The sequence below is a fragment of the Mixophyes fleayi genome, chromosome 2, assembly GCF_038048845.1.
Source record: "Mixophyes fleayi isolate aMixFle1 chromosome 2, aMixFle1.hap1, whole genome shotgun sequence".
NCBI classification, from domain to species: domain Eukaryota; kingdom Metazoa; phylum Chordata; class Amphibia; order Anura; family Limnodynastidae; genus Mixophyes; species Mixophyes fleayi.
The window spans coordinates 13,429,086-13,445,448 of NC_134403.1; the positions used below are offsets into that span (position 1 = coordinate 13,429,086).

General features: G+C 49.8%; 1 protein-coding gene across 4 annotated transcripts in view; it reads right to left on the reverse strand.

Annotated features, from left to right (window-relative positions):
* Positions 1 to 1,618: 1,618 nt before the first annotated feature.
* The window catches only part of PPME1 (protein phosphatase methylesterase 1), a 30,653-nt gene continuing 15,908 nt past the window's right edge, over positions 1,619 to 16,363 (reverse strand). For all 4 annotated transcript variants that reach the window (XM_075198491.1, XM_075198492.1, XM_075198494.1 and 1 more), the window contains exons 11-15: positions 11,752 to 11,881; positions 10,872 to 10,916; positions 10,011 to 10,075; positions 9,218 to 9,285; positions 1,619 to 4,631 (exon numbers count right to left, since the gene is read on the reverse strand). In XM_075198491.1, the coding sequence (XP_075054592.1) occupies positions 4,613 to 4,631; positions 9,218 to 9,285; positions 10,011 to 10,075; positions 10,872 to 10,916; positions 11,752 to 11,881 (327 nt within the window). In that variant the 3' untranslated portion in view covers positions 1,619 to 4,612. The remainder of the gene's footprint in view (positions 4,632 to 9,217; positions 9,286 to 10,010; positions 10,076 to 10,871; positions 10,917 to 11,751; positions 11,882 to 16,363) is intronic.

Here is a 16,363-nt window from a genome sequence, read left to right on the forward strand (position 1 = left end):
GTCTGATGTGACATTCTGTGACAAGTCCCTGCGATGCTCAAAAGAGAAACTAGAAGTTTAAAAAAAAAAAAAAAGTTAAAATTTAATAAATAACACAATCAAAAACAACTTGGGTAAGGGCCAGAAATAGTCTTCCCTCCTCAGCACTTTAACTAAAATGGAGGATATGAGGATGCCCCCCCCCTCTTCATGTCAGGATAGAGAAACAAATGATTTTGTTCCAACCACATGATTATTTTCCTCACAAAACGATCCTTTCCCGGGTGTGATCGTAGCAGGGTTTTAGGTGTATTAACAGTCACAGAACCACTATTTGACAATTATGTTATAATAAACCTTTGTACATTTGCTGAGTGATCACAATGATACATTATATATGGTCAGGCCCGGCGCTCTCATTAGGCAGCTGTATAGGGCGCGGGCTCTGGGGGGCGCCACTGAAATATTCCACGTTGCATAATACTGTGTGGCGGCCACGGAGTTTACTTTCCATGGCCGCCGCACAGCTGCAGGTCCATGGTGGGGGTGTGGTGATTGATCCCGCCCCCCGCTGACTGTCGGGAGTGACATCATCTTCACGTCCCGACAGTCAGTGAGCAGCCGGCAGAGAAGAGCAGCTGCAGCATGAAGGAAAAGTTCAGCAGGTAAGTAAAAAGGGGGGAGCATTGTTTAGCAGGGGGGGGGAGCATTGTTTAGCAGGGGGAGTAATAGTGTGCTGCGGGGGGTGCATTGTTGAGCAGGGGGGACATTGTTGAGCAGGGTGGGGGTGGTGTGCTGCAGGGTGTACATTAAGTGGGGAGGGCAGGTGTGCTGCAAGGGAGGGGGGGGGGGGGCGGTGTGCTGAAGGGGGGCATTGTTAACCCAGGGGGTGCTGTGGGGGCCACATTGTGATGTAGGGGGAGCAGTGTGATGAAGGTACATGTCAGGGCATAATACATAGAAAAGAACTCAATCACAAAAATTGTGTTATCGGCTTATTGTGTCAAGTTTTTTTTCCCCGAAATCTAATACCTGTACACCACTCCTCTAGAAATGGTGTGCGTGCCACTGGACAGCAGTGGATTCTGGACAGTGTTCTGCATGAAATATCACTGCATCTGGACCGCTGGTGGAGGCGAGGCTTATCTTTTGGTTTTTTTTATTTATATAATCAAGTTTGTGACGGTCTGGGAAGTGGGTATTTGGTGTGTGTTGGGAAGGGGAAAGGGGGCGGTGGTTTGAAACTTTGCCTAGGGCGCCGAGACACGTAGCAGCGGCCCTGTATATGGTTCTAATGAAACTTGTGTTTGTTCCCCTCCTTTATATGAATCACGATTTATATTTATGTACTGAGTGTAAGAACATCATTCATACATTGTACAGGTGTAGGCTCTCTGAATAAATTTACTCAAAGTTTCCAACAACCTTCTACAGCCTATTGAGTAAGATTATTATGCACTGCTTCCTTGCATATAAAATAATTACATTTGTTAGTAATGAAAATTTCCAGGATCATTGGAGCCTGGGACCGTCCGTGCAGATTAACCAGAGCTAGCAGTTATGAAGTTAATCAAAGATACTTTTTGCGATAGTTACACTCTAGAGAAGCAAATCATCTCAAACACAAAGCAACAGAATATCAGATTTACCATTTAATAATACACAGTTCTCAATCACGATGTATAACTATGTTTTTTTTATTGTAGTCTCCTGATTTGTAGCCTCTGGACACCGGAATTGCGTCTGCCGCGGAAAGTTCCTTGTAATGTCCTCTCATATCTGTCCATAAATAAAGCTTACATTCATTAAAAAGACTCCGGCCATAAAGGAATTCTGTTCTGGAGTGATGTCAACAGATTGAGTGATGTCACTGCAGTGATGTCAGAGATTAACCCACGAGAAACCTCACAGATGTCAGAGTTGTTATAACAGCATTCAGAAAAGAACATGATAAACACACAATAACTTGCAGTTGAGACAAGTCTTTAGCAGTCAGCCTCTCCGCGGTGCATTGTGTCGGCACTGAATGAGTAACAATCATGCAAAATGCAATGTCTTGCGCTTTACACCCCCGTACAGAGGTAATGGACGCTGTCTGTTGGACTTTATGCAGTAAAAGAAAAGCATACTTTGTAGAGTGTTGCTGAATAAAATGGCATGATGTCAACTGAACATTGGCTGCCGATTTAACCATTTCACCATTGGGGGGCACTGAAGGGAAGATCTGGGCAATCTACAGTGACCGTGGAACTACAAGTCCTAGCATGCCCTGACGGGGGTACTGATCAGTCCACACTTGTTGTGGAAGAGTATGCTGGGCCTAGTGGTTCTACAACAGCTGGTGAGCCATAACTTTCCTCTAAAGTGGAGTCCGATTGTTGACCAGTCACCTACACACAATGGGTTCATGTGGAAATCAGCAGAGACGCAGGGTAAAGCCCTCTGTCATGTAGCTCCGGTGCACGGAGGTTTCTGCCATAGAACATTGCTTTGTGGAGCAAGACGGTGGAAGTTCCAGGGTTAATGATTGAAAAGAGAATAAGGGGATAGGGAGCGTATTTTTAGGGGGCGTTCTGCGATGTACAGAAGGGAGCTCGGTCACTTCAATTCAACTTCATTTTCCAGCAGCTCAGGGAAGGGAGACAATGGCTCGTCCTGTACATTTAATGAGTAGAGTGGTCGGAAGTTGGCGATTCAGGCGACGTTTACAGTTTTGCAGAGCGGCTCTTCAGATTTCTTTCCGCCCCTCCTAGGCGCACTTTCAGCATGAGGCGGAGTCTCCCGAGAGTGGGCGTGTACCTTTATGTGTGCTGGGCATCCCAGCTAAGTGCATGGGTACAACACAAAGGCATTTCTTTTACTCTATGCAATGAGCAGGCAGTGACTTAGAATGTGGTACCGGGTTTCTTAAAACTATGGCAGCGCTCTGTAAGCAACTTCTTAAGGATTTTCTAAATTTGCTGTCAATGTTGCAATTCCTAGGCTATCCCCCAGGACCATGGCCAGCAAACCTTACAAGGCAGCGTCAGGCAGAGGGTAAGGCAGCAGGATGTGGCACAAAGCTGGCAGATCACATGGTGAGGAGGGGAGAGCTATGAGAAATCCCTAGTGAAAAATCTGCTGACCAATCAGATTCTGGTCTTTTTCTGGTACAGGCTACAACATAAAAACAATAATTTGATTGGGTGCTTTGGGCCACAGCCCCCTTTGCACCGTTGTAATTAGTTACAATGACGCCTGGACTTGTAGGGGGGTAGTAAGAACAGTGAGGAGAAGGGCTCTCATCACTGCCCTCATCTGGTTACATGTGGTATAGCAAGGTTAGGAAACCAATGGTCTGTACATCCTGTGTGCATAGATGTACTCTCAGCGACACCATTATTGTGTTGTGAGGACCAGTATATAGAAGACAGGGCCTGGTATTGTGCGATAAAAAGCACAAAGCTATGAGAAAGAAACATTTTCAGCTCGTCATTGTCCTTTATCACAGCAGTTTATACAGCTGGAACTAGAGCATAAAGTGCATCCATCACCTACAAAGAACGGAGGTGAAATAAGATTCATTCGTTTTCTCTATTCTATAACTTAAGACCAATTTGGCACCAGCTGCTTCCGCTCTAGCAGAAAGATGCCGCCCAGCGCCAGGGGGGGGTAATCCACCGCAGGATATACTCTCTACAGTCAGTTTAGAGAGGGGAGAAGCCCACCGACCCACATTATGCTAAAATTCTTCCTTAAACTGCAACTCACTACACCAAGATACACACCCAGCCTCCTCCCTTTATTGCCCGGCTATCGGCTAATTACACTCATCTCTGGCTTCCGTCACATCTATATAAACGTGGATGCCCACACTCCTGGCACAGCTGGAGACCTGAACCTCACAGGTCCATCTGGTAACAGTAATAACAAGGTATGACATCTAGGATGCCGGGAGTGCACCACTTTCACCAGCTGAGCGGCATTCCATCATAAAGACTGTATCGCTGCTGTCTGAGGGCTGCAGTGTGACAGCCAATGACAGTCATCATGTTCTTTTGTAATCTTACAGAACATTAAAAGTAAAAAAAAATGTAACACAAATTAGGATTGGTCTGCTGGAAGTGTCTGCCAATACCTCCTTTCAGAGCACGGGGGGGGGGGCAATACTCCGCTGTCTGGCTTTTATGGTGCTACGTCATCATCAAGCTTTGTTGGGAACATAGTTCAAGAACCGATTCAGAAGGCTGAAGCACTTCCCATCCCACCAATGACGTGGGCCCATCCTCCTGTACAATGTCAGCATAAGGAATACCATCAGGACGCTGGTGCAGGACAGGTATCAGAAGCTGATATTCTTCACTCCAATGAATGATATACTGCTAGGCGGAAGGCAGAGGGCCAGTCCTCCGAGGTGCAGATATGGCCAGTCGCACGAGGTCCAGCTGTCCACATACAGCGACGGTGACCGCCCTGATCAAAAATAAAGAAACAAAACATGGACACGTGGCTGCTATATTGATTTTCCTGTACTGACAGAGGATACCGGCATATCTCTGCTGTGCCAGGGTTGGTGAAAAGAACCAGTAACATCACAGTGGCCTCTGGAGCAGATTATTTACAAGATGATTCTGTGCCCACAGACTGTAGGTTATTAACAGGCCGGGAAAACGCTGAAAGAGAAAAAAAATCAGATTTATAAACCAAATGCCATATACAGCAGCATGACACCACATCTTCCTGTCTAATATCACTGCTCGGTGCTGCTGGGGACCCTGTTCCATCTACTATATAACTCTAAGGGGCATATTCAATTAAACAGGCACATCGCAGCTACGCATATAAAGTGTCAATACGGTACCACAACATTGCGTATTCCCCTTGGCAACCCTATGGGGGGGCGAACTGAAATCCGCGATGTTGAGGTAACGCAAAGTGTCTTCGGACCCGTTCAGGCGGCCTTTCGCACTTAGTTTAATATGCCCCTCAGTCTGTGACTTCCTGCTGCCTCCAATCCCCTCCTCACATCATGTCACTGCCCCTGTCACATGCAGCCCTGTCCTCACTAACACATCACTCATCTCCTGCTATTATTATTATCATCATCATCATCATCATCATCGTTTATTTGTAGGGCGCCACAAGGTTTCCGCAGCGCCGTACATGGTACAAACAGTAGACTATACAGGGTAGAACAGTACAGAACAATAAACACACAGTACCAGTACTTCAGAAACTCCGGGAGGGTAGATACAGTAGAGACTGAGCAGAAGAACAGGTATGGAGACTGGAGGGAAGAGGGCCCTGCTCATTCGAGCTTACATCCTAAGGGAGGGTAAACAAAGTCAGGCACAAAAGAGCCAGTGAATCAAAGGGGAGAGAGATGAGGGGTCAAGGGAGGATGAGCAGAAGAGATGAGAGGTTAAATGGATGGTTGGTAGGCCTTGAGGAACAGGTGAGTTTTAAGTGCCCGTTTGAAGGGGCACAGATTGGGTGAGAGGCGGATGGAGCGAGGGAGGTCGTTCCAGTGAAGGGGGGCAGCACGGTAGAAGTCTTGGATTCGAGAGTGGGAAGAGGTGATCAGTGTGGAGGAGAGGCGGCGATCATTGGCTGAGCGCAGGGAGCGGACAGGAGTGTGAATGGAGAGGAGGTTAGAGATATAAGGGGCAGTAGACTGGGAGAGAGCCTTGTAAGTGGTGGTAAGGAGTTTAAAAAGGATTCTGTAGGGGAAGGGGAGCCATTGTAAGGCGAGAGTGGAGAGGCGGAGGAGGAGCGGCGTGAGAGGAAGATGAGTCTTGCAGCCGCATTGAGTATAGAGCGGAGGGAGGCAAGGTGGGAGTGGGGGAGGCTAGTAAGGAGAAGGTTGCAGTAGTCGAGGCGGGAGATGATGAGAGCATGGATGATGGTTTTGGTGGCATCCTGAGAGAGAAAGGGACGGATGCGGCTAATGTTACGGAGTTGGAAGCGACAGGCTTGGGCGAGGGATTGAATGTGGGGGGCAAAAGAGAGAGAGAGGAGTCAAGAGTGACACCCAGGCAGCGGAGTTGGGTGACAGAGGAGATAGTGGAGTTATTGACAACGATAGAGAGATCGTGGTGGGATTGGAGTCTGGGCGGAGGAAAGACAATAAGTTCAGTTTTAGATGTTAATTTTAAGAAAGCGTGAGGACATCCAGGAAGAGATAGCTGAGAGGCAGTCAGTCACACGAGAGAGGAGGGAGGAGGAAAGATCAGGAGAAGAGATGTAGAGCTGAATGTCATCAGCGTAAAGGTGATACTGAAGACCAAACGAGGAGATGAGAGCACCAAGGGAGGAAGTATAGAGCGAGAAGAGTAGAGGGCCGAGAACAGAGCCCTGGGGGACTCCTACAGGGAGAGGGGATGGGGTGGAGGAAGAGCCAGACATGGATACAGAGAAGGAGCGGTTATCCAGGTATGAGGTGAACCAGGCATGGACAGAACCAGAGAGGCCAAGAGAAAGAAGAGTTTGCAGCAGGAGGGGGTGGTCCACTGTGTCAAAGGCCGCATGGAGAAGTGACCTTTGGATTTGGCTGAAAGGAGGTCATTAGTGACTTTAGCCAGGGCAGTTTCGGTGGAGTGGAGGGGGCGGTAGATTGGAGTGGGTCAAGGAGGGAGTTGTCAGAGAGGTGACAGGTGAGGCGACTGCAGACAATCCGCTCAAGTAGTTTGGAGGCATAGGGGAGAAGAGAGATAGGGCGGTAGTTCGCAAGAGAGGTGGGGTCAAGGTTGGGTTTCTTGAGGATAGGGGAGATAAGAGCATGCTTGAATAAGGATGGGACTACGCCAGAAGAGAGTGATAGGTTGAATAGGTGTGCGAGGTAAGAGCAGGCAGTAAGAGAGAGAGCGAAGGAGGTGAGAGGGGATGGGATCGAGAGGACAGGTAGAGGGTGGAGAGGAAAGAATAAGGGAGCGAACTTCTTCACCTGATGTAGGGGTGAAGGAGCACCACAGCTGGTTAATGGGGGGAGGTGAAGCAATGAGGGTGGTGGGAGAGGGAAAGGAGGAGATGTTCTGTCTAATGGCTTCAATTTTGGAAGAGAAAAAGGTAGCGAATTCAGAGGCAGAGAGGGAAGGCGGGACAGTGGGAGGGGGGGGGGGGAGAGGAGGGAGTTGAATGTGGCGAAGAGGCGGCGGGGATTGGAGGACTGAGAAGAGATAAGAGACTTAAAGAAGGATTGTTTAGCAAGGGACAGGGCAGAGCAGAAAGGGGAGAGGATAAATTTAAAGTGAAGGAAGTCCGCCAGGGAACGAGATTTCCTCCAGAGGCGTTCGGCTGGGCGAGAGCACTTTTGGAGGGAGCGGGTAAGTTTGGAGTGCCAGGGTTGGGGAATAAGGTGACGCCGGCGAATAGAAGAGGCCGGGGCAACAGTGTCCAGGGCAGTAGTGAGGGAGTGGTTGTAGAGAGCGGAGGCTTGATCAGGGCAAGCCAGAGAGGGAAGGGGTGATAGGATAGTGTCTAGAGAGGAGGAGAAGGAGATGGGGTCGATGGCGTCAAGGTTGCGCCTGGTGAGGGTGGATTTAGGCGAGGAGGGAGCGGGGGAGGAAGACAGAGTGAAGGAGAGGAGATGGTGGTCAGAGAAAGGGAAGGGAGAGATGGAGAAGTCAGAGAGATTGCAGAGGTGCGAGAAGACAAGGTCGAGGGAGTGACCAAGACAGTGGGTGGGGGAGGAGGTCCACTGAGTGAGGTCGAGGGAGGAGGAGAGGGCAAGGAGTTTGATGGTGGCCGGGTCAGAAGAGTTGTCAATAGGGATATTAAAGTCGCCAAGTATAATGGAAGGCAGGTCGGAGGAAAGATAGTGGGGGAGCCAGGCGGCAAAGTTGTCAAGGAAAAGGGAGGTAGGGCCAGGGGGACGATAGATGACGGAGACACGGAGGTGGATGGGGGAGAAGAGGCGAATGGAGTGGACTTCAAAGGAGGAGAAGGAGAAGGAGAGGGAGGTAAGGCGGGAATGACCCAAAAAGTGCAGTTAGGGGATAGGAGGAGGCCCACTCCACCTCCTGGACGCTCGTCTGGTCGAGTGGGTGAAAGAGAGGCCCCCATAGGAGAGAGCGGCAGGAGAGGCAGTATCAGAAGAAGTGAGCCAGGTTTCAGTGATGGCGAGGAGATTGAGAGAGTTGGAGATGAAGAGGTCATGGATGGAGGACAATTTGTTACGGACGGACCTGGAGTTCCAGAAAGCACACGAAAAAGGGAGGGAGGGACGAGGGGAGATGTGGATGAGATTGTCGGGGTTGAAGGAGCGAGGGGGGGGTGGGGGATGGGACCGTGAGAGATAGGTCTGGGGGAGAGGATGTTATAGGAAAGGAGCGAGGCGGCATGATGAGAGACAGGGGACAGAGAGGAATAAGAGAGTGGCCAGAGGAGGCAGGGGAGGGGTGAGGGAGAGACGCAGAGGGAGGGCAGCAAAAGGGAAATTGGAATAAAATACAATAAAATGCAATGAAATAAAATACAGTCGAATGAGCTTAAACTAAAACATGGGTTAAGGCAATCAATGGTAAGTTGAAATGAGAAATATATGGTGAGGGACCAGGTGTAGAGGTACCATGCATTGAAGAAGGAGACCTCAGGAACCAGGCGATTTCAGGCAGATCACGGGTAGTGATCGCCACAGCGACAGTGAGTGGACGGGACCAGAGTTCAGGCGAGACGAGAGATCCGGAGAGAATGTGGGTCCAGGGTGCAGGTGATCCAGGATCGGTGAGGGAGGTCCAGGGAGCAGGAGAGCCAAGAGTTCAAGTGGACCAGGGCCAAAAGGGCTGGGTGGAGTTCAGGTAGGCCAAAAGGACGAAGGCAAGTCAAGAGTTCAGGTGGGCCAATAGACTAGGTGGGTCCAGAGTTCAGGTGGGCCAAAAGGACTGGGTGCAGAATAAAGGTCCAGAGTAGAGGTGGCCCAAAATGACTAGGTGGGTCCCGAGTAAAGGTGGGCCAGAAGTATTAGGGGGTCCAGAGAACAGATGAGCCGATAGGACTAGGTCTGGGCCCAAGATGGTGGCAGCGTGTCCGTGTGAGGACCAGGGGGGGGGTTGTGCACAGAGGCAAACAGGGAGACCGAGAGAGGTCTAGTGGTGGGGCAGTGAGCAGAGGAAACCCAGTGGGAGAAGGGCACAGAGGTGAGGGAGGCTGGGAGGGCAAGAGAGGGCTAGTGGTGGACGGTAAGCAGATATACTCTGTGCTGCTGGGGAACCCTGATCCTTCCACTATATAACTCTCAGACAGTGTTATATTGTGTTCTTACCATTGAAAGCCTCCAACTGGTTCTGCAAATCGATGACGCACCAAGAATGTGGCGACTGCTTCAGCGACCTGTGCAGGAGAGAGAGGATTACATCAGTCTGATAAGAGAACCGCTCACAGACGATAAAGCATTATACCTGCACATGGTGGGGATTCTGCAAAGATGCTGTAAGATACAATCACATATCAGCTCTGATCAGCACTCATTAAGCCGGTCTCACATGTAACATTCAGTCGGTCAATCCGATAGACAATTGAATGGATCATGGTTGAATTTGACCACGCAGTTGGATCACACCAAATTCCAAAGATCCCATGAGGCCCAATCAACGTGGGTGACCGATAATTGACACATATACTCTATGTAAGTAACAATTATTGGCAAAAGAAAAAAATCTGAATTATCTGAAATATATTCAAATCCGAAAATGGGATTCGACATCAGAATGGAATGTAAAGAATCTCTGCTTATTTTTCTGCACACCTCTATGGGGTGCAAGGCAAAACGAGCAGAGGTTACTGCCATAATGTCCGTGAGAAGTGTCTCTGTGGGCGATCCGGAGACACATAGCGCTGAAATGAATCTCCCCTTTAAGGTTTGCAGAGAAGCTAAAAGATCTGAAGACATTTCAAGCTTACGGTGGAGTCTACCGGAGGGAGGAGAGTACATGTGCAAAACCAACGCACCGAGTGCGCTTCATGAATGACCTCCATTGCCAAAAACAATGTAGTGACTTGTTATGTGGGATAGATTGTACAAATATATGGCAGCAGAAAAGAAATCAGCCTCTCACTTTATCTGGAGCGTCTTCGTGTACAGCATGGCCGCACTGGGGGAGAACCTGCATCTGGAACTTCCCTGTAACAGAATAAACACCATCCCATAAGTGGAAGGTTAAACCTGGAACCTACAACTAGATTCACAGTCACCTCTGCCTCTATGGATGGTGCCTCAGACCGCACTCTGTGATTGGTTGACTAGATGCAACACAATGTGTTCTGCGATAAAACAGGAGATTTCAAAGGGCTCACTCCCTAAGGCTCTACACCAAGGGGTGTATACAAGTCAAAGTACACTACGGGGCAATAGTAGTTGGAACCAGGGCCAGCTTGGATTTGTCATTCCCCTAATCTACTAAAAGCTAAATCGCTATGTAAATATCAAACACTATTTTATTTAATTTTTTGAGGTTTGGAAAAAAACAAAAAAAAAAAAAAAACACACAACAAACCACCATACATCTCCCAATCACAGAAATCATCTATTAAGAGGGGAGATTTGCAAAATCACCATGGAAACTTCCAAAAATAATCTTACTGGTGTTAGACTGTCTTAAATGAGTCAGAAATCTCACAGGTTTTCAAAGGCACAGACACCCACAGATGTACGTTGCTGATTGAAATAACTAGGTAAATGCTCTGTGAAGTAAATAAATATTTTCATTTTATCTTTTCTTAAAAAGAGGACATACTATTGTGGAACGACAGTGACTCCCTGGATATGCTGGCGCTTTCCACAGCCTAATGCTAACCTCCTATCCTGCCGCTTAGCGCTACCAAAGCTCTTCACAGTCCACCAGCAGCTGAGGGAGCACATTGCCCCAGTATTAACAGCACAGACCACATGATACCCACATCCCTTGGCAAGATCTTACCCTGCATCTGTCCTATTGTGAGGTCTTTGTCCAGTCTGTCCACCCCTGAAGAAAAACACAAGACAAATACATTAATAAACAAATAATACAATACATCTGACAGATGATTAGCGATTATAAAGAGAGGATTTCTGTGCTTATTGTTAAATCATTTTCTATGAGGTTTCAGGGGAACACGGGTGACTGGTTATATTCCACCTTTCCCAGAAGACAAGGCACTGGAATAAAACAGGCTCCAGTCCAGCAGGGAGAGGAGACCAAGAAGAGGAGCAGAGAAGAACAGAATTCTGGCATTGCTGGGTGGTCAACGACCCAGAGAAGAACAGAACCCTGGCATTGTTGGGTGGTCAACGACCCAGAAGAACCACCTTCCAAGTAAGAGAGTTATTTGAAGGAAGGAGCTCGAAATGGTCCTGTAAAACCTTAACAACAAAACTGAGGTCCCAGAGGTGTACGGCTTCAAGAGGCCAACTGTTCAATCCACCTAATGCAGGTCTTGACAAAAGAAAGGGCACCGAGACAAAAGATCACATTAAAGAGTAAGATATGGTGGTTGGCCAACCAAGATGTTGACCAAATCTAAATACTACAACAGTCTGGAAACAGCGGTAATGAACAGTGCCTAGACAGCTTCCAGCCTAACATTCCACAGAATCCGAATAATCAGCCATAACAGGTACACACAGACACACCCCATGGGACCACCAGCTCATTGATTAGATGAGCTCTCAGATACCGGCACTGTGTGGGGGAAACTTTGCATTTAAATTGTCACTAAATCCATCTCCGGCGACTCAGAAACGTCTTTGAGATCCTGAAAACCCTCGGGTCAAGCGATCACTCACCGAGATCTAGACTCAAGAGACGGACGTTCACTCACCTGCCAGGAGAAGCTGTTTAGGAATTGAGCAGCTGAGGAAGAGATTAGATAGACCCCTGAACCAACCGTCCCAGTATTTCTCGGTTTTAGACAGCTCAATCCTCCAGGTATAAGGACGCTCTTTCTTCACCTAAAAAATATAATAAAATAGAGGAAATAAAGAAGCAATGCCAGAAACAGGATGTGCTACACACAAACGAATACACAAAAACAGGCTACGTTGTGCAAGCAACTGATATCACAATACGTTGCTTCCCTTAGTATCAAATCCAGCATTAAGGATAATATTACCTATGGAAGTTATAATCACATAAGGACCATTTTAGAATTAGAACTAACATAAATATGGCTGGACATTCTCTTTCTACATTGTTTTTTGAATTGTACACATATTAAAGATACATTCAATTTAAAATCCAGTGTATAGACTGCCAGAGCGCAAAGATCCGACCTGAGCAAAAGTATAGCCCACGTGTGCTGCTGCTGGATGACATAATCCCATAGAGAGCCCACGCGTGCTGCTGCTGGATGCCATAATCCCACAGAGATCCCCCACGTGTGCTGCTGCTGGATGCCATAATCCCATAGAGAGCCCACGTGTGCTGCTGCTGGATGACATAATCCCATAGAGAGCCCCCACGCGTGCTGCTGCTGGATGACATAATCCCATAGAGAGCCCCCACGCGTGCTGCTGCTGGATGACATAATCCCATAGAGAGCCCACGTGTGCTGCTGCTGGATGACATAATCCCATAGAGAGCCCCCACGCGTGCTGCTGCTAGATGCCATAATCCCATAGAGAGCCCATGTGTGTGCTGCTGCTGGATGACATAATCCCATCGAGAGCCCCCACGTGTGCTGCTGCTGGATGCCATAATCCCATAGAGAGCCCACGTGTGCTGCTGCTGGATGACATAATCCCATAGAGAGCCCACGTGTGCTGCTGCTGGATGTCATAATCCCACAGAGAGCCCCCACGTGTGCTGCTGCTGGATGACATAATCCCATAGAGAGCCCCCACGCGTGCTGCTGCTAGATGCCATAATCCCATAGAGAGCCCACGTGTGCTGCTGCTGGATGACATAATCCCATAGAGAGCCCCCACGCGTGCTGCTGCTGGATGACATAATCCCATAGAGAGCCCCCACGCGTGCTGCTGCTGGATGCCATAATCCCATAGAGAGCCCACGTGTGCTGCTGCTGGATGACATAATCCCATAGAGAGCCCCCACGTGTGCTGCTGCTGGATGCCATAATCCCATAGAGAGCCCACGTGTGCTGCTGCTGGATGTCATAATCCCATAGAGAGCCCATGTGTGTGCTGCTGCTGGATGCCATAATCCCATAGAGAGCCCCCACGTGTGCTGCTGCTGGATGTCATAATCCCATAGAGAGCCCACGTGTGTGCTGCTGCTGGATGACATAATCCCATAGAGAGCCCCCACATGTGCTGCTGCTGGATGTCATAATCCCATAGAGAGCCCCCACGCGTGCTGCTGCTATGCTAGATGCCATAATCCCATAGAGAGCCCACGTGTGCTGCTGCTGGATGACATAATCCCATAGAGAGCCCACGTGTGCTGCTGCTGGATGACATAATCCCATAGAGAGCCCACGTGTGCTGCTGCTGGATGTCATAATCCCATAGAGAGCCCATGTGTGTGCTGCTGCTGGATGCCATAATCCCATAGAGAGCCCATGTGTGTGCTGCTGCTGGATGCCATAATCCCATAGAGAGCCCCCACGTGTGCTGCTGCTGGATGACATAATCCCATAGAGAGCCCACGTGTGCTGCTGCTGGATGACATAATCCCATAGAGAGCCCACGTGTGCTGCTGCTGGATGACATAATCCCATAGAGAGCCCACGTGTGCTGCTGCTGGATGACATAATCCCATAGAGAGCCCCCACGCGTGCTGCTGCTAGATGCCATAATCCCATAGAGAGCCCACGTATGCTGCTGCTGGATGACATAATCCCATAGAGAGCCCACGTGTGCTGCTGCTGGATGACATAATCCCATAGAGAGCCCACGTGTGCTGCTGCTGGATGACATAATCCCATAGAGAGCCCACGTGTGCTGCTGCTGGATGACATAATCCCATAGAGAGCCCCCACGTGTGCTGCTGCTGGATGCCATAATCCCATAGAGAGCCCACGTATGCTGCTGCTGGATGACATAATCCCATAGAGAGCCCACGTGTGCTGCTGCTGGATGACATAATCCCATAGAGAGCCCACGTGTGCTGCTGCTGGATGTCATAATCCCATAGAGAGCCCCCACGTGTGTGCTGCTGCTGGATGCCATAATCCCATAGAGAGCCCCCACGTGTGCTGCTGCTGGATGTCATAATCCCATAGAGAGCCCACGTGTGCTGCTGCTGGATGCCATAATCCCATAGAGAGCCCACGTGTGCTGCTGCTGGATGACATAATCCCATAGAGAGCCCACGTGTGCTGCTGCTGGATGACATAATCCCATAGAGAGCCCACGTGTGCTGCTGCTGGATGTCATAATCCCATAGAGAGCCCCCACGTGTCCTGCTGCTGCTGGATGTCATAATCCCATAGAGAGCCCCCACGTGTCCTGCTGCTGCTGGATGACATAATCCCATAGAGAGCCCACGTGTGCTGCTGCTGGATGACATAATCCCATAGAGAGCCCCCACGTGTGCTGCTGCTGGATGCCATAATCCCATAGAGAGCCCCCACGTGTGCTGCTGCTGGATGCCATAATCCCAGAGAGCCCACGTGTGCTGCTGCTGGATGACATAATCCCATAGAGAGCCCCCACGTGTGCTGCTGCTGGATGACATACTCCCATAGAGAGCCCCCACGTGTGCTGCTGCTGGATGCCATAATCCCATAGAGAGCCCACGTGTGCTGCTGCTGGATGCCATAATCCCATAGAGAGCCCCCACGTGCTGCTGCTGGATGACATAATCCCATAGAGAGCCCCCACGTGTGCTGCTGCTGGATGCCATAATCCCATAGAGAGCCCCCACGTGTGCTGCTGCTGGATGACATAATCCCACAGAGAGCCCCCACGTGTGCTGCTGCTGGATGCCATAATCCCATAGAGAGCCCACGTGTGCTGCTGCTGGATGACATAATCCCATAGAGAGCCCACGTGTGCTGCTGCTGGATGTCATAATCCCATAGAGAGCCCACGTGTGCTGCTGCTGGATGTCAATCCCATAGAGAGCCCCCACGCGTGCTGCTGCTGGATGCCATAATCCCATAGAGAGCCCACGTGTGCTGCTGCTGGATGACATAATCCCATAGAGAGCCCACGTGTGCTGCTGCTGGATGTCATAATCCCATAGAGAGCCCACGTGTGCTGCTGCTGGATGTCAATCCCATAGAGAGCCCCCACGCGTGCTGCTGCTAGATGCCATAATCCCATAGAGAGCCCACGTGTGTGCTGCTGCTGGATGTCATAATCCCATAGAGAGCCCACGTATGCTGCTGCTGGATGACATAATCCCATAGAGAGCCCACGTGTGCTGCTGCTGGATGACATAATCCCATAGAGAGCCCCCACGTGTGCTGCTGCTAGATGCCATAATCCCATAGAGAGCCCCCACGTGTCCTGTTGCTGTTGGATGTCAATCCCATAGAGAGCCCCCACGCGTGCTGCTGCTAGATGCCATAATCCCATAGAGAGCCCACGTGTGTGCTGCTGCTGGATGTCATAATCCCATAGAGAGCCCACGTATGCTGCTGCGCGATGACATAATCCCATAGAGAGCCCACGTATGCTGCTGCTGGATGACAATCCCATAGAGAGCCCATGTGTGTGCTGCTGCTGGATGCCATAATCCCATAGAGAGCCCACGTGTGCTGCTGCTGGATGACATAATCCCATAGAGAGCCCACGTGTGCTGCTGCTGGATGTCATAATCCCATAGAGAGCCCACGTGTGCTGCTGCTGGATGTCATAATCCCATAGAGAGCCCACGTGTGCTGCTGCTGGATGTCATAATCCCATAGAGAGCCCACGTGTGCTGCTGCTGGATGCCATAATCCCATAGAGAGCCCCCACGTGTGCTGCTGCTGGATGTCATAATCCCATAGAGAGCCCATGTGTGTGCTGCTGCTGGATGCCATAATCCCATAGAGAGCCCACGTGTGTGCTGCTGCTGGATGTCATAATCCCATAGAGAGCCCATGTGTGTGCTGCTGCTGGATGTCATAATCCCATAGAGAGCCCACGTGTGCTGCTGCTGGATGACATAATCCCATAGAGAGCCCACGTGTGCTGCTGCTGGATGACATAATCCCATAGAGAGCCCACGTGTGCTGCTGCTGGATGACATAATCCCATAGAGAGCCCACGTGTGCTGCTGCTGGATGCCATAATCCCATAGAGAGCCCACGTGTCCTGCTGCTGCTGGATGTCATAATCCCATAGAGAGCCCATGTGTGTGCTGCTGCTGGATGCCATAATCCCATAGAGAGCCCACGTGTGCTGCTGCTGGATGACATAATCCCATAGAGAGCCCACGTGTGCTGCTGCTGGATGACATAATCCCATAGAGAGCCCCCACGTGTGCTGCTGCTGGATGCCATAATCCCATAGAGAGCCCACGTGCGCTGCTGCTGGATGACA